Source organism: Rhineura floridana, chromosome 1, assembly GCF_030035675.1.
Source record: "Rhineura floridana isolate rRhiFlo1 chromosome 1, rRhiFlo1.hap2, whole genome shotgun sequence".
NCBI lineage: Eukaryota > Metazoa > Chordata > Lepidosauria > Squamata > Rhineuridae > Rhineura > Rhineura floridana.
In genome coordinates this window covers 117,620,788-117,642,164 of record NC_084480.1, presented here as the reverse complement: position 1 = coordinate 117,642,164, position 21,377 = coordinate 117,620,788, and the positions used below count along the sequence as shown (strand labels likewise).

The 21,377-nt window shown below is 40.9% G+C and overlaps 2 protein-coding genes across 19 annotated transcripts in view; one reads left to right on the top strand and one right to left on the bottom strand.

The window, feature by feature from the left end:
* CCDC171 (coiled-coil domain containing 171) overlaps positions 1 to 9,272 on the bottom strand; it is a 311,338-nt gene extending 302,066 nt beyond the window's left edge. For 14 of the 16 annotated variants that reach the window (XR_009763232.1, XR_009763234.1, XM_061630327.1 and 11 more), the window contains exon 1: positions 47 to 218. The gene's annotated coding sequence lies outside the window, so the exon portion shown is untranslated. Of the gene's footprint in view, positions 1 to 46; positions 219 to 8,525; positions 8,836 to 9,096 lie in introns of those variants that run through there. The other 2 variants (XM_061630303.1, XM_061630315.1) reach the window with 2 other exon arrangements.
* The window catches only part of PSIP1 (PC4 and SRSF1 interacting protein 1), a 46,513-nt gene continuing 33,847 nt past the window's right edge, over positions 8,712 to 21,377 (top strand). The window contains exons 1-7 of one of the 3 annotated variants that reach the window (XM_061630396.1): positions 8,712 to 8,877; positions 9,165 to 9,318; positions 11,475 to 11,551; positions 14,462 to 14,600; positions 15,177 to 15,296; positions 17,838 to 17,936; positions 19,686 to 19,748. In XM_061630396.1, coding sequence (XP_061486380.1) covers positions 9,247 to 9,318; positions 11,475 to 11,551; positions 14,462 to 14,600; positions 15,177 to 15,296; positions 17,838 to 17,936; positions 19,686 to 19,748 — 570 coding nt within the window. In that variant the 5' untranslated portion in view covers positions 8,712 to 8,877; positions 9,165 to 9,246. Of the gene's footprint in view, positions 8,878 to 8,928; positions 9,008 to 9,164; positions 9,319 to 11,474; positions 11,552 to 14,461; positions 14,601 to 15,176; positions 15,297 to 17,837; positions 17,937 to 19,685; positions 19,749 to 21,377 lie in introns of those variants that run through there. The other 2 variants (XM_061630381.1, XM_061630389.1) reach the window with 2 other exon arrangements.

Sequence of the window (21,377 nt, the reverse complement as noted above, 5' to 3'; positions counted from 1 at the left end):
CCTGAAGCCATGCCCCATGCCCGTTGATTTCCCTCTTCATACCTACCCGGTGTGCCGTAGGTGAGGGAAGCAGCAAAGGGGTTACGAAGCCCACCAGCTATGAACAGTCCAAACCAGCAAGTCTAGTCAGCTTTTAAAGAATGCGGGGGGCACTAGGACCCAAAGATTAACGAGAAAGCCAAGCCACTCCCAGTATCTCCTAGGAGAGATCTTACAATGAGAGATCTTACAACGGCTACTTCCGGTAACGAAGGTGCAATCAACCCAGCGGCTTCGCCCCACCTTCCGGCCTCAGAAATCGGCTTCTCATTGGAAGAGCAGAAGATTGTGACGCAACGCGTTCCAAATGGGCGGAGCACTGATTATTCTCCCTCTCTCTACTTCTTTCAAATTTTAGAAAAGAGCATGCGCAGGAAAGACTTTATTCCCGCTCTGCTTGCCGCTCTGCGAAACGTAGAAATAGTAGAAGAGCTATGTTAGCGGAGAGCTTTATAACAGTCAGAAAAGTGCGTGCGGGTTGCTGTTTCTGCAGTTCTATAATTTATATATTTCCTGTACACATTGCTAAGAAATAAGTCAAGGGGACTTGCTCCCAGGTCAGTGTGTATAACAGCTTTCGCCAACCTGTTGCTTCCAGATGTTGGACTCCAATTCCCTTCATTCCTGACTATTGGCCATGCTGGCAGGGCCCGATGGGAGCTAGATTCCAACAGCATCTGGAGACCACCATGTTTGGCAAAGACTGGTGCATAGGATTGCCTGAAGCATACTTTCTAGGGCAAGGTCAGTCCCTGACCGTTGCCAAGCAGGCTGAAGCTGACGGGAGCTGACATTCAACAATATTCGGAAGGCCACCCTTCAAGGGAGTAACACTGCAATCCTATACTTGGGAGTGAGCCCCATTGAGCTTAATGGGGATTAATTCTGAACAGACATGCATAATACTGCACTGTAAATTTAGTTGAATGCACTGCAATTTCTAGTTTGCTTTACCTACTACTGTATGTTCTGACATCTTTTCCTGCACATCCATACAAGTATAAATCGTCTCAAATGATAAAGGGATTACAGAAACATTGATGGCCTAATGGGATTTCCTAAATTGCCAAATGGATTAACATTCTGTGAAGTGGCGTGGCAGCTGCCATCATACTTTGTTTTTAGCTTATACAGATGTTGTAGCAGGCATCATCTTAGAAATATTCCTCTTTCATGATAGAGTATGCTCCTTAGGATGGTGTTTGCCATCCAGTTTTTATAAGCACTTGTATTAAAAAATATTTTAATATGTTGTCTAATCATGAACACTTTGTTAGTCAACCAAACATTTTTCAAATAATCACGCTTCATGACGTGCCTAGACCTCACAACCAGGGCTGTGGAGTTGGTATGTCAAACCTTCGACTCCGACTCCTCTATTTTTCTACTGTCTGACTCTGACTCTATTTTTCTACTGTCCGACTCCTTCATAAATGGCAAATGTATATTAATTTTTCTACTGTCTGACTCCGACTCTGACTCCTTCATAAATGGCAAATGTATATTAATGTATTAATATTAATAAATTAATAATAACTATTAATTTTATTTTGAAGTCAGAGTCAGTACATTTCTACCAACTCCACCCAAAATTGCTTCCGACTCCACCCAAAATTGCTTCCAACTCCGACTCCACAGCCTTGCTCACAACAGTTCTAAGAGGTACGTCAAACTGAGGGACAGCTTCATGGTTGAATGGACATTTGATCCTAGGACTCCCCAGTCCTTGTCTAATGCTGTATGCACAATATATGGATTCTCATTTATTCACACTTAGTACTGATGGCATTGTTGTGATGCAACTTGTAGATTGTACTCACTTTGTGTACTAGCTATGATTTGCGAAACAATACATTTTGTTTTATCTGGAGAGATATGTTGCCATCCTAATGAAGGACTGATTTGGATGGATAAATTTATATATAAATAAAATATGAATTTCCCTGAGTAAAAAACTGATGCTGTTTCCAGTAATTCTTCTCAGACTTTTAAAGCCCTAAAGTCCCAATTCTCCAGTTCCACACATGCATTAACTGTATTGTTAAACAATCCCATAGAATGCTTGACCGACCAACCCCCCCCCCCCCCGAAGGTCATGCTTGAAGCTGGTAGAGTACTGAAGTCGTCGTCATCATAAATACTAACAGTGAACTTAGCTGATGAGTGACATCAAAACAGGAGGTACCTATTTGGATGGTATTTTTAATTTTTATCTGTTCATAGTATTGTTGCAGATGCTGCAAAACTATCCTTTGTAGGCTTATGGTTTGCCATATCCAGGTTGATATAAAGGAGAACCAATGGCAAGATATGCTTTGCTGATAGCTGACAATCTCTAGCTAGCTTTCGAATGTAATACTCATTAGAATTTGGGAGAGTAATCCTGTCCAGCTACTGCCAGAGGGCAGGGAGCATAGGACTGTTAAAGAATGAGAGGGAGGTATGAACTGGCTGAAGAAGAAACATCCTTGAGGCACATTTATTCTTTTTGAGAGACCTGATGCAGCCAGGCTGTCTGTTGAAGGAATCTATTTGTCTCTGCTATGCTATGCTTGAATATTTATGCATAATGTAAATATGGCAAAGACAGCACGTACTTCTCAGGCATACTCTCATATCTTTTTTTGAACCCTGGAACATTGACACTGAAACTTCTTACTGCTTGGGAAATAAAGCAGAAGAGTAACAATATCCATACCTGTATTTGATTTAGCCCATGATTCCTGTCAAAAACATTTGAAAGAAAAATCAAAAGCTGAAATACTAAGGAATTGTTGTCATGTGCCTTCAAGTCGATTTTGACTTATAGCAACCCTATGAATCAGCGATCTCCAATAGCATCTCTTATAAACCACCCTTTTCAGACCTTGTAAGTTCAGGTCTGTGGCTTCCTTTATGGAATCAATCCATCTCTTGTTTGCCCTTCCTCTTTTTCACTTTCATGTTTTCCCAGCATTATTGTCTTTTCTAGTGAATCAGGTCTTCTCATTATGTGTCCAAAGTATGATAACCTCAGTTTCATCATTTTAGCCTCTAGTGATAGTTCTAGTTTAATTTGTTCTAACACCCAGTTATCTGTCTTTTTTGCAGTCCATGGTATGCACAAAGCTCTCCACCACATTTCAAATGAGTTGATTTTTCTCTTATCCACTGTTTTCACTGTCCAACTTTCACATCCATACATAGAGATCAGGAATACCATGTTCTGAAAGATCCTGACTTTAGTGTTCAGTGATACATCTTTGAAATTTAAACCAATAATTTAAGATATGCAGACGATCTCATACTACTAGCAGAAACCAGCAATGGTGTGAAATGAATGCTGTAGAAAGTTAAAGAGGAAAGCACAAAAGCAGAACTATAGCCGAACGTCAAGAATACTAAAGTAATGACAACAGAAGATTTATGTAACTTTAAAGTTGACAATGAGGACATTGAGCTTGTCAAGGATTATCAATACCTTGGCACAGTCATTAACCAAAATGGAGACAATAGTCAAGAAATTAGAAGGCTAGGACTGGGGAGGGTAGCTATTCTTGGTTTAAATTCCCCTTTAATTTCTCTAATCTTTTGGAATAGGGCTCTTGTTCTACCTTTCTTGTTGTCCTCTTCTGATTCTATACAGTAACTATTGTAATAGCTCTCTTTGTCCCTACGTACTAGTTGCTGTATTAATACATATAGGGTTCTGACCATGTTTCTACCTCCTTTTGCTTTTGGTTTCCTTCTTTCTTTAACCATTTTAAGAGTTTTATCAGTCATCCATTGAGGTCTTTCTCTCTTTTTAACTAGACGTATTGTCTTTTGGCATTCTTCCCTGACAACATCTCTTGACTTCAATCCATAGTTCTTCTGGTTCTCTATCAACTAAGTTTAAAGCCTCAAATCAGTTCCTTGTTTGATCTTTATATTCTTCTGGGATGTTATTTCAATTGTATTTTGGCATTATGATTGCTTTGTTGTTGTTCTTTAGCTTTACTCTGATATTAGATATTACCAGTTCATGATCTGTACTGCAGTCTGCTCCGGGTCTTGTTTTTACAGAAAGTATGGAACTTCTCCATCTTCTACTACCAATTATATAATCAATTTGATTCCTATATCGACCATTTGGTGATGTCCACATGTACAGTCTTCTTTTCGGTTGCTCAAAAAATGTGTTTGCAAGAAACAAATTACTGGCTTCACAGAATTCACTACACCTTTCTCCTGCTTCATTTCTATCTCCTAAACCCCATTTCCCCACAATTCCTAGTTCTCTGTTCCCTACTTTTGCATTCCAGTCCCCCATGATTATCAGAACATCTTGATTTGGTGTGTGATCAATTATTTCCTGTACTTCTGCATAAAGTCTCTCCAATTCCTCTTCTCTGTTTGCCATTGGACCATAGACTTGAATGATGCTTATGTTAATAGGTTTCACGTTTAATCTCATTGATATCACTCGCTCAGACCTTGCGTTATAACTCCTAATTGCTTCTCACATTCCATGCTCCTATTGTGTACGTTGTACAACTCCGGAGTCTCCTTTCGCATCTGTACACATCATCCTCTGGGCTTCCATTCGGCTTTGACCCAGTGGCATCATTAGTCACAGTGCTACTCGTACTTGTCTGTTGTTCTTCCCCAGTAGCTCAATGTGTGCCATCTGACCTGGGGGTCTCATCTTCCAGCACTCGTGTTGCATTTTGGATATTCTGTTCATAGGGTTTTCATGGTAACAGGTATTCAGAGGTGGTTTACCATTGCCTTCCTCTAAGTTTGGATGCATCTTAGTCTGGTGTCTCAGCTTTGACCATTCTGCCTTGGGTGACCCTGCTAGGAGTCTAGCCTCTTGGTCTAGACTCCTGACGGCATTGCTCTCGCTTCTTCGACACTCTCAAACCGTCTCACTACATTAAGGGGTGCAACCTATAGGAGGACTAAGGAAATAGTATTCCATAATTTATCCTACATAGTGGCTCCAACTAAATTTACTCACACTTGTCTTATTGATATCAATGAACAAATTAGATGCAACTAACATTTTGGTATCCAACTAAGTCATACCCAGAGTAGACCCACTAAAATTAATAGCCAATGATTACTAATTTAAGTCCATTGATTTTAATGGCCGTACTCTGAGTATGACTTAGTCAGATAGCACTGATTGATTTCAATGGGACTTAAGTATGACTAACATTAGTCTAATTGGGAACCGTATCTACAGGCATAAGTAACATCCATTCAATTTTAATTTTCATGTAACAATTTCTAGAGGGGGTAGTCATATTAACCTGTTGCAGCAAAAGCAATACAGTATTGTGGCACCTTAGAAATTAACAAATTTAATATGGCATAAGCTTTTGTTAAGTATAATCCAGACTCAAGTTTTTTATTCTCTACTTTCAAGCTGACAGAATCCTGCATGACACAAAAGCTTCTATTTTTATCAGTAATATGACAAAATACATAATTTTTTCTTGTTCTATAGAACTGACATGGTCATTCAGACTTTGATCAATACTTTCATCTTCCTTTTCCTCTCTATTCCCATTTCAAAGACAATGCAATAGAAGTAGATGGAGCAAGCAGCCAAGACTCAGGGTGGAAAAAAAACTCAGGAGTGGAAATAAATAAGAATAGAAAAATGCAATGAGAATCTTGTTTAACCTTGTTGGCACGATAGTTTAGAATACATTCCAAATCTGGGAATTGTTTTCCTTACAGCAACAATTCTATTATCAGTGTGAGAAACCCTGCTGCATCAGTATTATTATTTTTTTAAAGGAGGAGCAACAACATTTACTTTTCCCAAAACAATTTGTTCAAATTAGTGGTGTTGCCTCCAGGCAAGAGCATCAGTCAAATTGTAAAGCAGTAAAGTGGGTACTCTTATACCTGTTCTCATTTTAATTTGTATTTGAATTTGGTCAGGAAAAGACAATTTGCTCTATTATTCTAGGCTAAACCTACCTTTGTTGTTCATATTGCTCTTTGGCAGATACCAGTAAGGTATGTTATCTTTTCTTTCTTACAAAGGTCAGAGGAGCACAAAGGACTTCAACTCTGCCTCTGCCCCAAAACCTGTTTTCAATGCCAAGGTTAACCCTGAAACATGTGAAACAATAAGAGATCTTAGAAGTGTATGCAGAAAGCATTTTTCTCACGTCTAAATAATTCCAAACTAATTTTGTGCATGGTTTGGAAGATTGGCTTCTACTTTGGGAGCAACACCTCCCTTTTTAGAAATGTATTTAATTCGTTTATTACACTTTTATCCCTCCATTTCTTCAAGGAACAATGCAGCATGTATAGTTCTTCTCTCTGCATTTTATCTTTGCAACAACATTGTGAGGTAAGGCTGAGGGTCAGTGACTGGCCCGAGGTCACCCAATGGGGATTTAAAGCTAGGTCTTCTCAGTCCTAGTCCAACACTCTAACCACTTAAATCACACTAGTTAAGAAATTAACCACTCTCTGCACCATTCTGTAATACCTGTGGGGTTTGAGGATAGATCATATAATTGCTGAGGCCACCATTAAATTATGTGAAGTACCAGCTCCTGCCAGTGATCATCCACTGGTCACATGCAGCATTTTTACATGCGGACAAGCCTACATTTTTTAATGTATAGTGGCATTCAGAGAGCATGTAAAACTTAATCCAGCATACAACAAACTTCATGAGAAGAGGTCCCATGCAGGAATTTTAAGCAGCTACCACATATACTCAGTAGTGATACTTGATACTTTTAACTTTGAAGCAGATAGGGGAAACAGGCTTTTGTTCATTACATTTTATTTCTCCATTTCTCCAATGTGCTCAGAGTAACATTTTAACTTCACAATAAACCTATGAGCCTAGTTAAACTGAGAATGATTCACCTAGTGAGCTTCCTAACTGAACGGGGATTTGAATGTAGGATGAGTTGAAAATAAGATCTATAATAATTTTCTTCTTAGATGATACCAAAGTCCAGCTAACCCACAGCATTCTGCTCCCAAACAGCAGCCAAACCAGATGCCTCACAAGCAGGACATGAAAATGGTATGTCATTCCCTCTTGTTTGTCTCAGGATCTGCTATTCTGATATATTGCTTCTGTACATGGAGATTCAATTGTAGCCATCATGGTTAATACCATTGAAAGACCTGTCCTCCCAAACTGTCAGAGAAGGAACAGCTTCAGGACACTTGCTTCCTCTTCCCTGCCAGAAAGAATCCTTAGTTCCAGCTGCTAATTACTCTAGGAACACATTATGGCCCCATCCATCCAACAAATGGCTACAGGGATGATGTGTTTATGTGAGTTTGGGGGTGGTAGTGTATTACTGCAACCTACTGCAAGAATTTGATTGAAAGGTGGGGTGTAAATTTTCAAAATAAATAAATTTGTCTACAAGAAAAAGGCAGATCCCTGTTGTCCTTAACATACGATCCTCAACCCCATAGTCACAATGTAAACAAAAGTACAGTGACAAAATAGTCTTAGCCACACCAGTCGGTAACCAGATTCAAACAGAGGTACCAGATGTGAAGGAAGACAGATTCTGGTACCTTTCACAATAATACATTTTCAAATACATTCCAGCCCTGATGGTTCTTCTCCTTATACTGACAACTCTATTGTCAGCGTGGAAAACACAAAAATGGGGTGCAGCTTTTCATATCCCTGCATGACAAGTGGCACCTGTCAAAATTCCACCTTCTTCACAACTTTTAAAGGAACATTCACCCTCCAGACCTGATTTCCTCATATTTTGTCAACACACCACATTTACATCTCTAGATGCTCCAAAAGTACAGCTCAAAGCCCCAGTTTGCATAACCTAAACCAAAATTAGAAAGGGTTGACATCCAGATTTCCTAAGTCAGACCAATATCTGTATTCGTCTGGCAGCAGCTCTCCAAGATCTCAGGCCAGAGGTCTCATCTTTGCTGCCTTGCCTCGGGAGAGCGTTTTAACTGGAGATGCCGGCGAAAAACAGCAAGGTTATAGCAAACCTTCAGCTGAAATAAAAACTCGCCCTCTTTTTCCTTTTATCAAAACTGTAACCCTATGCACCCTTTCTTTAGGCACAGCACGTATTCCAAAGGAAGGACCCATAGGATCGGGCCATATGCGAGAGTTTTGTTTGGTTCCTTCAGAGCCTTATGTGCGTGCAGCTTCTCACCAAAGGAGTCTGAATGTTATTTTTGTTTGCTTGGTTGCTTGCTCACCGGGGAAAGTGTGCACACCCCAAAGATGGGTACTCAGCTTAGGATATATTACACGGGGCAGCTAAACACACCCATAACATCTCTAGAACAATTCCAAGTTGACGTACGCAGACTCTCCCACCCTTTCTTTAGTATGAAAACGCTCTTGTTTGCTTCATGGCCTACAAGAGCTCTGCAACAGGAGGAGGAGGCGGAGCGAGCCATTGTGTCTGAAGAAGGGGGATTCCTGTTAATGAGGTTCCTGGGCCAGCATCGTCGTGCCCCGTAACTCTCAAGTCACCCACCGTTCAGCCTTCAGCTCGTCGACTGACTAGCGAGATAATGGCAGGTTGCGAGCTGACCGCGTTCGCAAAGTCTCCGCGTAGTTGCGGCTGTGCTCGCGCCGCGCTCTCTTCCCCACCTCCCCCTTTCTAAGAATCAATTGGTGTGCGCCGAGCCGCGAGCGAGCGAGCTTTAGGCAGCTGGCGCGAGGAGGGAGAGAGAGGGAGGGAAGGACGGAGGGGTGGGGGCGCGCGAGCCAGCCTGCCAACTGTGGTCAGCCTGCAGCGGCCGCTGTTTTGCTATTACGAGGTCGAGGAGGAGAGCAAGCAAGGGGCAGCTGTGGCGTGGTGTTGGGGGCGCGCGTGCGCGGGGCAGGTAAGTGGGGTTCGGGGTGGTGACGAACGATGGGAGACTTTCTTCCCGCCAAAACGGGAGAGATGAAGGGCATGGGCGGCGGCGGGCGGGCAGGCGGGAGCTGCGGCGGCCTGGCGATCCCGAAAGACGGGTGGGTTTTGCGGCGTGCGGAGCGGACTCTCCGCTAGTGGGGAGACGGAGGAGGGGAAGGCGTGAAAAAGCATATGTGCGTGTGGTTACCTCAGACGTTGCGTGCCCTCTTATTTCCTCCCCCGCTTGTTCGCCCTCCTTCTTTTCGCCCTCCCCAGATCAGAGGGTCCTCAGAACGGTGCTCGCGTGTAGCCCCGACCAGTTCGCCGCTGCCAGGGCCGCCCGCGACAGAGCCGCAACATGAGCCGCGATTTCAAACCCGGGGACCTGATCTTCGCCAAGATGAAAGGCTATCCCCATTGGCCAGCCCGGGTAAGGCGCTGCCTCCCTTCACCTGTCCTGCCGCTGCTGCCGTCTTGCCATTGCTACGGACGGGTTCCTTTTTCACCTGGAAGCCAACAGTTTGTGGGCGCCCCCATGTTCTCTAGAGAGTGCAATTTCCCCAAGGGTCTGAAGTGGCTCCTGTCTTGCTGTTGTTTTTCTGCTTCATTCATCCAGCTGGCCTTAGCAGTCCTTCTGGAGAGGGGCTTGTTTGTGTTGGTGGAAATGACTTCTAAATCACATTGCAGATACCCACTTGCTGCTTTCACTGTTGTTGCTTGTTTTCAGGGCTGGCATTTAGTGTTTAACTTGGTGTTTGTCGTTTTTAGCAAAAAGGGCCTACGAACTTTACCAACAACAAAAAGTGATTTGTCCAAATGAAGTGGATTGCTGATAGCAATCTGCTAATGGTGTAGCTTTAGATAATTCAGCCTCCTACAAAGTAGCCCTGCTTCAGGCAGCTGCCCCACAGGAGGTGGCTGTAAAGGAAGGCTCTGAAGGGGAGCCTCACTCACCATCAGCCCCTGGTTGAAATGGACAAGGAAGAGTGCTGCCTTTGAGGGTGGAGAGAAGAGAGCTACCCACTTTTGCTGCTAGACTGTCCTTCATGTTCTTGAAGGGCTTGTGTTCAAGGTGCAGAGCCAGGCAGAAATCTCCCCCAAATTGTTGTGTTTTTTTTAAGTGTTTTTAATGTTTTTAATTGTTGTAAACCACCCAGAGAGCTTCGGCTATGGGGCGGTATACAAATGTAATAAATAATAATAAAATAATAATAATAATTTAGTAATTATACCTGACATGTTGGATCGGGGTTTTTTTTAGGATATTGAAAATGTTACATAAAATTGTTTTTCATTGTTAAAAGAGAGCTAACAGGGGCCTGTTGGACAAGGGCTTGCTTGCTGTAGTCACTACATGAAAGCTGATAGATTTTTATCCAAAGCCATGGAAAATCATTCTCTCATCCTGTACATGCAACTATTCTGCATGATTTAAAAAAAATCACAGATCTGCATGATTTAGAAAATCACAGATCAGATCAGGGCACACGGAACTTGATCAGATAGATCACAGATCCTTATGACTTTTTCATACTGCCCACCCTCTAATCACATCTTATATCTCTTCCTTCAAACTTGTATCACAGAAATGAAGAAATATAGTTAAGTGTGGATCCTCATGGTTTCTGTTGTCTATATTCACCTAACCTCATGTCACATTTGTTCCTGCTGGCTACATTATAATAATCATAGATCTAAAGTTATAGAACAGTAGTTGGTCAAAGCCATTGGTCTTGAGGCACCTTGAAGATTAACACATTTAGCATAAGCTTTCATGGATTCATGCATTAGTTACATTATGCTCAGTTAGTAGGTGTGTCAGTCTGTGATAACTGAGTTAGTTTAAAAGTATGCAAATTAAGAATAGTGACCCTTGTCAGTAGTAATTATTGTGATAATACAGTCATCCTAGATTTGCCATTTGCTCTCTTCATGCCCAGATGGAGAAAATCCAACTTCTTGATAAGTTCTAATTCAATCGTTTTACCCTGGAGTCTCCCTTTAAAGTTCCTTTATTAAAAAATAAATAAAGAATAAAAAATTATTGAAAAATAAATAAATCCCACCTTGCAACTTTCTGCCCCTTGAAACTGTCTGTCACAATTAATTTGATTTTCTTTTTTGTAATTGCTGGTTACCTGAAACAAAGTGGTCCCTTTGGATAATATCACACTGATTAAAAGAAATCTGCCTCCATCTGGCACCCATGCTGGGCAGTGGTAACTGATGTGCAAATTGATGCATTTTTTTCAGCAGCCAATAAAAGCAGTGTCAGAATTAGCAGGAAATCATTCCCTCATTATTAGCATGATCCTATACATGTTTACTTAGAATAAGTCTTTCTCTGCTCAGGGAGGCTTACTCCTAGGTATGTGGACATAGGATTGTAGCTTAAGAGAAAATTTTTGAATTTGTTGTCTTTTGTCAAAATGCCAAATATTTTGTATTTAATATAGGTGTGGCCTTCTGTTCTTAATCCTACTTAACAATAGTTCTGAATATTATATAGTTCTGAACATTATAACCACTAGTGATTTCTTTATTTACTTCTTCTTTAAGTAATTTCCTAATTTTTTCTTTTCTTAGGTGGATGAAGTTCCTGATGGAGCAGTCAAGCCACCTACAAATAAAATGCCTATATTCTTTTTTGGCACTCATGAAACGTAAGTCCTGTAGATGCAAAGCTACAATGATTTAGATAGAGCTTGGCTGTAGAGCTATAGATTGTACAAACTGCTGATTTTAATTCATGTTTTAGAGCACATAGATGACAAGATCATTTTTACTTTGCTTTAAACTTCGCGAAGGTCAACAAGGTTTGGTTTCCTAAGCACAAACCCCAATTTGTTATCCTGTGCTATATTGCACTTGGGGTGATGTTTTGCCATGAACAATGTATGTTTCAGGAAGGATAGTGATAGGGCTGCTGTCATGCTGCAGCTGAAAGGAGGAGGAGCGAGTGCTTTGCTGTAGTTCTGGCCATTGGAGATATGACCTGGATCTTAGGGCCATGCACTGCACCTAAGTTGAAATCCACAGCAACCAGGAACAAGCACATAAGAAATGTTTTTACCTCTCTCATAACATTAGAACCCAAGGCCATTCAATGACGCTGAATGTTGGAAGACTCAGGGCAAACAAAAAGTACTCACAACACAGAATTAAACTGGAATTCACTGCTAGAAGATGTATTAATGGCCACCAACTTGAATGGCTTCAAAGAGGCATGGACAAATTCATAGAGCATAAGCCTGTTAAGGATACTAGTCATGATGGCTGTGTACTCCCTCCATTATTAGAAGCAGTATGAAAAGTCATAGCTGAATATCCAAGTGCAAGAGTGCTATTGCATTCATGTCCAGCTTTCAGGCTTCCCATAGACATATAGTTGGCCACAGTGAGAACAGGCTGAAAGGCTAGATGAGCCTTTGGCCCTATCCAGCAGGGTTCTTCTTATGCTCTTAATTTCAGCCACTGAGGGTTAAAAGGAAGAAGTGCAGGAGTGAAAGGGTTGACTGTGGAGATTGAACAAGATGATGTGAACTAGGGCTTCGGGAGAGAAATTGTCCAGATAATATGGTGTTAGAACTTTGGAGAATTTTTGAGAGAGGGGTTGTAGAAACTTGATTTTAAAAAAAATCCTCAGCTACTCTCCTTTAAAAAAAAAAAAAGGAAATCACTGCTTTCCATCCCACCTAGACACGATTCTTAAAATATTTGCGGTAGGGACATCATTATGTAATATCCTTCTGTGGGCATTTGAACAAGCATGGAAGGCTGAGAAACACCTAGAGACCAACACAAAGCTGTGAATTTTTTAAAAAGAAAGAACATACATTACCCCACCATCTCAATGTTTTTAAAGTAAGACCAAGAATAGACAAACATCTTAACCTCTCCAAGTTTTCTCTGAAATTCTACACGCACACACGTGCACACACACCCCGACAGACAGAGCGGCAGAAAAGTAAACCCTGCTTTCATGGGAGTTGGGGCAAAGACTTTTGTGAAACGGGGATAGGGGTTTGGCATAGCACTATTGTGAAGTGACCAAGCAGACTGGCTGTCATGCAGGTGTTTGCTCCCTTGAGCAGCTTGCTGATCCCACTCTTACATTCTGTGAAGCGAGGATGGGTCAGTAATGGATGGGGAAAGTAGCAAAGAGAGAGCGTAGGGCAGGGTGGAGAAGGACTGGAAAGAGCATGAGAGTCACTGTTTGGGTACATTTTTGGGAGTGATGCATGTGTTGGAACTTACATCAAATGTAGCCGTAGGTCACCTGCTTCATGCCTTGTCTTCATCTTTTATTCTTATAGTAGCCATAAGATTTCTCTACAACAGGTATGAGGAACTTGGAGCCATCCAGATATTATTGGACTATAATTTCCATCAGTGCTAACCAAGATGGCCAGTGGTCAGGGATTATGGGAGTTGTAGTCCAGCAACATCTGGAGGGCCAAAGGTTCCCCCATCCCTGCTTTAGAAACTGGTTATTCTGTTAATTTTTGTAAAATATTAATATGAGCATTATGCTTGGTTAGACCCAACATCCATTTACCCCAAGACCCGTAGGTTTTGGAGGATTAGGCCTTCCATAATTCTTGCAAAATCTTACTGTAGGAAGAACAGGAGTGGATGATCAGTCTCAAAGCATAAAATCAAGGTTTGTGATCCAAGGTCACTATAATATGACAACTGGCAGTTCTTTCCTCATTTAGTTACTTTGTACCTTACCCAAAGCTACAGTATTATTTCTGAGATGGAATTACTGGTTCTAGACACAGTAGTTTAGTGTGGGAGCAACATGGATGCCTATATAGCGGTACTATATTACTTAATATAGATTTTCAATCCTTTCCCTAATAATTCCAGCACTGATTTGGCCTTTTTCACTACAATAGCATTGCTGAGCCTACAAATTACCACTTAAGATTGGGTAGGTTAGGAGACGAAAATAGGAAAGTGATTAAAATGTTTTATGAATTCATTTTTGCGGATGAATTCACTTTTACAATCCCAAAATAATGTGCCTGTGTGATTACAGTCAAGTGAAATCTATTGTGTGTATGTGAAGTTACGATCTTTTTGTTGTTGTTGTTGTTTGTTTCCAGCATGTATTGCTTCAAAATGTTGAATCCCATCTGTAATTTTGTTGCCAGGTTTGGAGAGATCTTTTTGTCATTGTTTTGGGGTGCTTGAGCACTTACTGTCTTGTATTAATTGATATTATCTGCAAAATTGGCTGTGTTGCTGTTCCTTCCTGATTCCTGATAATTTAAGAGCAATTTGAATAGCATTGGATACTTGGAGGATCTCCATTACAGGTGTATGAGAAGACTATTTTCTTATGACTGCTATGTTTCATCAGAAGTATTCATTAAAGGATTTGTCCAAAGCTTTTTAGAAATCCTAGCGTTTATATTCACTGTTCCACCACTGTCTGAGTGCTAGCTGAGACCTAAATAAGCTATTTTAAAAGAATTGCTCTAAGTGGAAAACAGTTAACATTCAAATGAGCAGCTTTGATAACAAATTCAGAATGGGTATGGAATATTTGTGTCACTTTTTTGTAGGGCATTTTTGGGACCAAAAGATATATTTCCTTATGAAGAAAACAAAGACAAATATGGCAAACAAAATAAAAGGAAAGGCTTCAATGAAGGATTGTGGGAAATTGTGAACAACCCCAAAGTAAAATTTTCTACTCAGCAGGTAAGTTACTTTCTAATGTGGAATGACCAGCAATTTGGCAGATATTTGTACTGCATTTCTGACCTGTCAGTGTTTCTTCTCTCTAACCTACTATACTGATATGTGTCAGGAACCATAGCAATCAAAATGCTCTTGTTGTGGTTGAATAGATCAGGTTCCCCTGTACTGAACTGAACATTAAGTTGTCTGTACAGTAGGGCCCCACTTTTCGGCGTTCCGCTATTACGGTGGCTAAAATTAGAGTAAGGCCCCACTCATACGGTACTTGTTCTGCTTTTACGGCGTTTTTTGGTGCTGGGCACCATTTTATTGAAGGAGTTCCGCTTTTCGGCAGGTTTTGCTTTTAGGCGGAGGTCTGGAATGTAACCCCGCCGTATGAGTGGGACCTTACTGTATTGGTTTTTTAATATTTGTTTTATGCCCTGAAATGTGATGTGTTGAAAAGTTATATAAAATGTTTTAATGACTAAATAAATTGAATTTTTAAAAAATCACTTGATATTGAAATCTATTGATGCTGTTGTGTCTTTATTTCCTGCTGATTTACTTATGTGTTGGTAATATTTTTGTCCACAGACTCATCCAGCTATTAACACTACAGGTGTTAAAGATACTGCTCAAGAAAGTAGCATAGATACCACAGAAGAACATGAACAAAAAATGGTGCCCAAAAGGAGAAAGTTGACAGCTCTTAAAGTAAGTGATTAAACATCAACAGTGTAAAAGAGCTGCTTTCTAGGACACGGTTGTCCTGAAAAAAGTTTGTTAATAACAAAATGACAAATATTAGGGCTGAAAGCTATATAATTAATTGATATATCAACCAAAATTTTATGAATAGTATTTAAGGGCTAATATTAAACATTGGGAATGCATGTTAATGAGAGCTGTTTTGGTGTTAATTGTGTTAATAAAGAATGAAAAATAGATGGCTTTTCTTCTAACGAGAGCCAGTGTGGCATAGTGGTTAGAGTGTCGGACTACAACCTGGGAGACCAGGGTTTGAATCTCCACATAGCCATGAAGCTCACTGGGTGACCTTGGGCCAGTCACTGCCTCTCAGCCTCAGAGGAGGGCAATGGTAAACCACCTCTGAATACCGTTTACCATGAAAGCCCTATTCATAAGGTCACCATAAGTCGGAATCAACTTGAAGGCAGTCCATTTCCATTTTTTTCTTCTAACATTTTTGTAGTTTTCATGGTAAACGGTATTCAGAAATGGTTTTACCATTGCCTTCCTCTGAGGCTGAGGGGCAGTGACTGGCCCATGGTCACCCAATGAGCTTCATGGCTGTGCGGGGATTAGAACCCTGGTCTCCTCATTCGTAGTCCAACACTCTAACCACTACGCCACACTGGCTCTCAGCTGCCTGCTATGCTATGTTATATTTTAATTTGCAACACACACATACCCACTGTACAAGATTGCCTCTTTCATATCTAGCTTGCCCCTTCTACCTGTGTCAGTCCTCTGTCTCAAAGAAAGTGAAATTGTAGCTGCTGATCAACATCTCAACAGAACAGCAAGTACTGGGAACAACTTGCCTTCACTTGCAGATATGGCCTTATCAGTTGACCTGAACCTGATTTGAAGATAGCTCTAAAACAGTTTCCTGTGCTGGATATTATAGAAAACTGGTTTAATAAACCAGAATATATATCAAGGTCATGAGGGCGAAGGCAACAAGGGAAGTGTGGGCAGATGGATTGTTCCTAGTGTCCCTTTGTTGGGGACATCAGAACTGAACTAGTTTCCTCCTTTATTATTTATTATTATTATTATTATTATTTATTAGGCTTATATCCCGCCCGACTAGCGATAGCTCTCTGGGCGGTGAACAGCAGAAAAATACAATAAATACAATAAGAAAAACAATACAGTGCAAAAATCCAATAAGTTATAATAAGTTAAAAAGTACAGTTAAAATGCTTTGGGAAAGAGGACGTTTTCAGTCTTTGGGAGGTGATGACTGCTCAAATATGCAATTTGATCTGGAATCTTTGCCAGCCCCATTCTTCTGTTTTCTCTTACTTATCTTCTGTTGAGAGATTGCCTGAAGTTACAGTAGAGGAGGATTTCTTATGTGACCTCTTAGCATTTTTCCAGCATGTCAAAAACAATTTAAATATTTCCCCTTTCAAAAGGACTTTGCCATTGCCTAGAGCCAGAGGAAGGACAATTAATGGGAACAATTAGGGAACTGATTGTCACAGGCAAATTACTTGATTAATAGTGAACTGGGATTATCAATGGTGATAAAATGCACCTTTGTTTATGTGAATTGAGGGTTTTTGTTTGTTCCTGCTAACAGCTTTAAACAGTAAAGCAGCGGCCCTGGGCTCCTACTGGGAGGAAGGGCGGGATATAAATCAAATAATAAATAAACAATAAAATAAAGTAACTATATGCACTTAGTTGTTTAGCTCCATGAGTTAAGAATGCTGATGATTTTCTCTTCAGTGAGGTCCTTGGAATAGTGATGAGTTCCTCACAGGCCAGCAATAATTTAAAAATATTGATCAAAAGACACTTAAATAAGTTGTGTATAATGTCTATACTCTCTGTAGAGAGTTCTTTTCAGAGATGAGGGAAGCTTGGATGAGCATTTTCAGGACTAAACCTCTCTCTGTTATAGCACAGTAGGGAGGAGAGCCTTGCTAGGAGTCCAGAGTCTGTGGGTTCAAATCCCCGGTCATGTCTCCTGGATGTAAAGGTCCAGCTAAAGATCACCCCTACAGTGAGTGACTCAAGGGTTACGTGCCCTGCCACCTGTGCAGCCGTGGGCAAGCTGCATAGTCCCAAGGAGCCCAGTTGCCCCCCAGCTGGCAGTTGTGGACAAGGAAGGGGCTGACTTGTGCAGCTGTAGCAAGCTGAGCAGGCCCTAGCCAGCTGCGGAGGACTAGCCTCAGAGGGAGGCAATGGTAAACCCCCTCTGAATACGGCTTACCATGAAAACCCTATTCACAGGATAGCCATAAGTCGGGATTGACTTGAAGGCAGTCCATTTCCATTTTTTCATCATGTATATTATCTGAGCCTAGCAGTCCCGTTTTTGGTCCAGATGAGAAAATAAGTTTTTTTATATATTTCATATATTGGTATAGTTGACTATGCTCATTTACTTTTTCAAAAAAAATGCTGAAGTAGATTAACAGCAGTTTATGGATAGGGCTATCATTACAGACTTGACAGATATATAAGTGAAGAAAAATGATATTGGTATCTCATTCCCAGGGTTCAATTAAACAGGATAGTATAACCCCTGAAGTTGAAATAGAAGAAAAAGAGATGAAAACTTCAAAAGAGGATTCTTCAGAAAAACCTAGCAGTGAGGTATGTGACTTGGAGAAACTTGGATTATTTTTCTTCTTGATTTGTCCCCTGTTCACACAATGTTGGAAAATGAGGATCATATACACCTTCCCATTTTGAGCAGCACCTTGGTTCTTCATAAATATTTCTTTCTCTACAGCATATGTTCTTTCTGTATCACCACAGGCTTTTCTGAATCCCCTCTCCTCTCTGTAGCATTCTCTCCCTATCCCATCACTATCACTGCTATACTGTCCTTTTTTTCTTTCTGTGCTACCATTCATCCTCTATTGCATATCACTGCACGTCTCTTCATACCCAGTACTCGCACCCTCCTCTTTTTCCACCCTTGCCGTGCCACCACACCTTTCCCCTCTTTCTCTCCTTAATCTCTTTCTTGCTGTCTTCCATTTCTCCCCCAGCTCTTCTCCTTCCCCCTAAGTATTGCACACAGTGAGGAATTCTCAGAGTGCTCATGGAACAACTTAGAAGAAGTGGTGCCAACTCCACTATGCACCTCTCAATTCAGGCATGGGAAGGAGGGAAGGAAGGAGATGTGTTTGTACTTAGTGCTAAACCTTGATTTAGCACTATATGCGCAAGCAGAATGGAGCCTCAGCATTTCCTGAGGCTTGACTTTCCACCTTTCCTCCTCCTGCATGGCTAGGGAATTTGGCAAAGTTTAATTTCACTTTCTATAATTCCTGTCTTGCTAGACATGAACCACAGATTGTTATTTAAAATAAACTGGTCAGTTTCAGAGTAAGCCAATATGGTGTATAACTAGAATTTCTGGTTCATATCCAGGCCAGTATTGTCAACGCTTAAGTTGCTGTAGTTTTCTGGGGTCTCAGACAAATGTCTTTCCCATTATCTGCCATCTGATCTTTTCATGGAAGAGGGCAGGGATTGAATCTAAGTCTTCCTGCCTTCAAAGGATGTGCTCTACCATTAAGCTATGACATCATGCCTTGAAACTCCCTAGACTGCCAAGGTAACATGAGAAGTACATGTGGGAGGAGTCCATGCTGTTGTTCCTGACCATCCCAGCTGATACCCTTACTAGAAAGTGAGGCAAAGTGTGTTTAAGAACTGCCACATAGGCTCCTCCACCTGGCCCAAGCTTTTATGCATGACCCCAGAGGCACAGGTAGGAGCTGCACTGCAGCAGCTCCCACGTTACCAGTGTAGTGTAAGAATGGAGGCTTAGAGATGAGAGAACTCCCCAAACAATGGGTAGCTGGAATTTCTCCAGTGGGCTGCAGTCCACTTGCAGACCTTATGTCGTACAGGGCTGACTTAAGTATCTATGTAACTGGAGAATAGATAGATAAATAAATAAATAAATTTGAGCTACGCAATTTTATTAGTTACTAATTGTTCCTCAGACATAAACACATCCAAAAGCAAATCCCATTAATTAGAACACACTTCCAAGTTAAAATGTTTTTTTAATTACAGACTAGAGTCCAACAACTTGCTTGGGCTTACTAAAAATACTTTTGCTAGCACAGTAGAAAACAATGTTTTTCCTTGAATAATAGTCCGTTATGGTATATAAATTGCTTTTGAAACTCCCCTCATTTTTAAAAGTAGTTTACCGTGCAGCATGTGGCCTCCTGCTTCAGGAAAAAAATCCCACTTCAGAATTAATTGCACAGTTCTTTGGGACATGTAGAATAACTCGGGGGGATGGCATCACAAACTTCTGAATTTCAAAAACATGTAAACAAATTTCATAGATAATTCTAATATTATTCCTGTCCTTAGGATGTGGAGAAAACAAATGATGTACCTGTCCCTAAGGTTGCTAGAAGAGGGAGAAAAAGAAAGGTAATACTTACATTTTCAATAACTTTGCAAATACAGATTGGATTGACATGCGTTTTTCAAAAACGTAGGTTGCCTACACACATATATGCAAAAGCTAATTAAAAATTATTCTAAAAATTGCATTGCTGCAGAATATGTTGCCAATATCTGTGAAATTCATCTTTAACAAAACTCACTCCTTTTTCAAAAATTATAAGTTGCATTATAAATGTTACGCTTGTATCCTGCCCTTCCTTACCCTCTATGACAAGCCTGACTGATAGTGGGGATCCCAAGATGTAAACAGAAGGACCGTTGATCCAGTGGAGGCTTCTGCTAATGGGAGAGAAGGCAATTTTCATTTATTTCCCCCAACCATCTCAAGAAGATTTTTTGGGGGTGGGAGAGAGAATGAATGGAATTGCCTCTTCTTTCATTAGCAAGCAACTGGAGCTCCTTTTCATTGAGCAGCCCTTGCAGGATCTTAGGATCCAACCAGGTGACGGGCCCATGGTGTTCCTGTGAGGTGGGATTTCAACTTGCATCTCCCTAGTCCATAGCCAATACACTATCCAGTATACCACATTGTGTTTTTGAAAATGCATTTTATTGATTAAATGTATATCCTGCCCTTCCTCCCAGAAGAGCCCATGCTGTTGGCTGATTAATGTCCCATTGATCAGGGAGAGCAAGACAGCTATGAATTCCATTGAGCTGTATCTGGAAATAACAGTTCAGGGTAAATTTAACCATGTCTACCATCCTCATGTTGAACTCAGATGTGAAATCCTGCAAGAATTTGGGGGAAATGTTTTTTTCCTCCATTTTTCATGAGGTCTTTTTTCCAGCATGGAAAATCTGGGGTGCACTGAATATTTTATTTTTTAGAATGAGTGAAGTACTTTTAAAGATTTTTTTTAATGTAAGACAGTCTACAGCGGGTGGCTAGCTATGCCCATCTAAATATTGGATTCCCTACTCCCATTGTCCCTGGCTGATGGCTGAGGCTGATGGGAGTTGAAGTGCAACAACACTTGGAAGGCCCCAAGTTAGGCATTCATAATTTGCAGCATTAGAGAGTGATAACTCTTCATATACACAGCACTCAATATCAAGATGTGTTTCTGCACCTGGAGACTACTGCCATCATTATGAAAGGAGCATAAACAGCCATCATTGCTTGGCTGCTTGCCTTCTGGTGACCTGTGGTCCATTTTGGTGACACTAGAAGCAAGTATCCTGCTTCTGTTTTCCTTTTCACCTGGTTCGAGCTTTTTACCTCCACTCAAAGGATTATAACTCCCTGCTACAGACTGGGAATCGAACAGCTAATTGCCCTGCCATCCTGGAGGATAAAAAGGTTCAGAAGGAGTTGGGGCAGAAACTGCAAAAGATCTGTTGTGGGTGCCAAAGCCTCAGAGAAAATTCTGGAAATTTGAGTGAGAGCTGAGCCCTCACCAAGATGGAAGTGGACTACAGTTGGGTATATTTGCAATTTTGCTTGTTTAAAGCTGAGGCATTAGTTTAAACTACGGCAAGTGCCAGCAAGGAAAGACTAGCGTTTGTCACGGGCTGGGCAAGTTTTAAGTACTTAACCCTATTCCTTTGCCATAGAGGTGGGAGCTCTTGCCTACTAGATGGTGGCCAAAG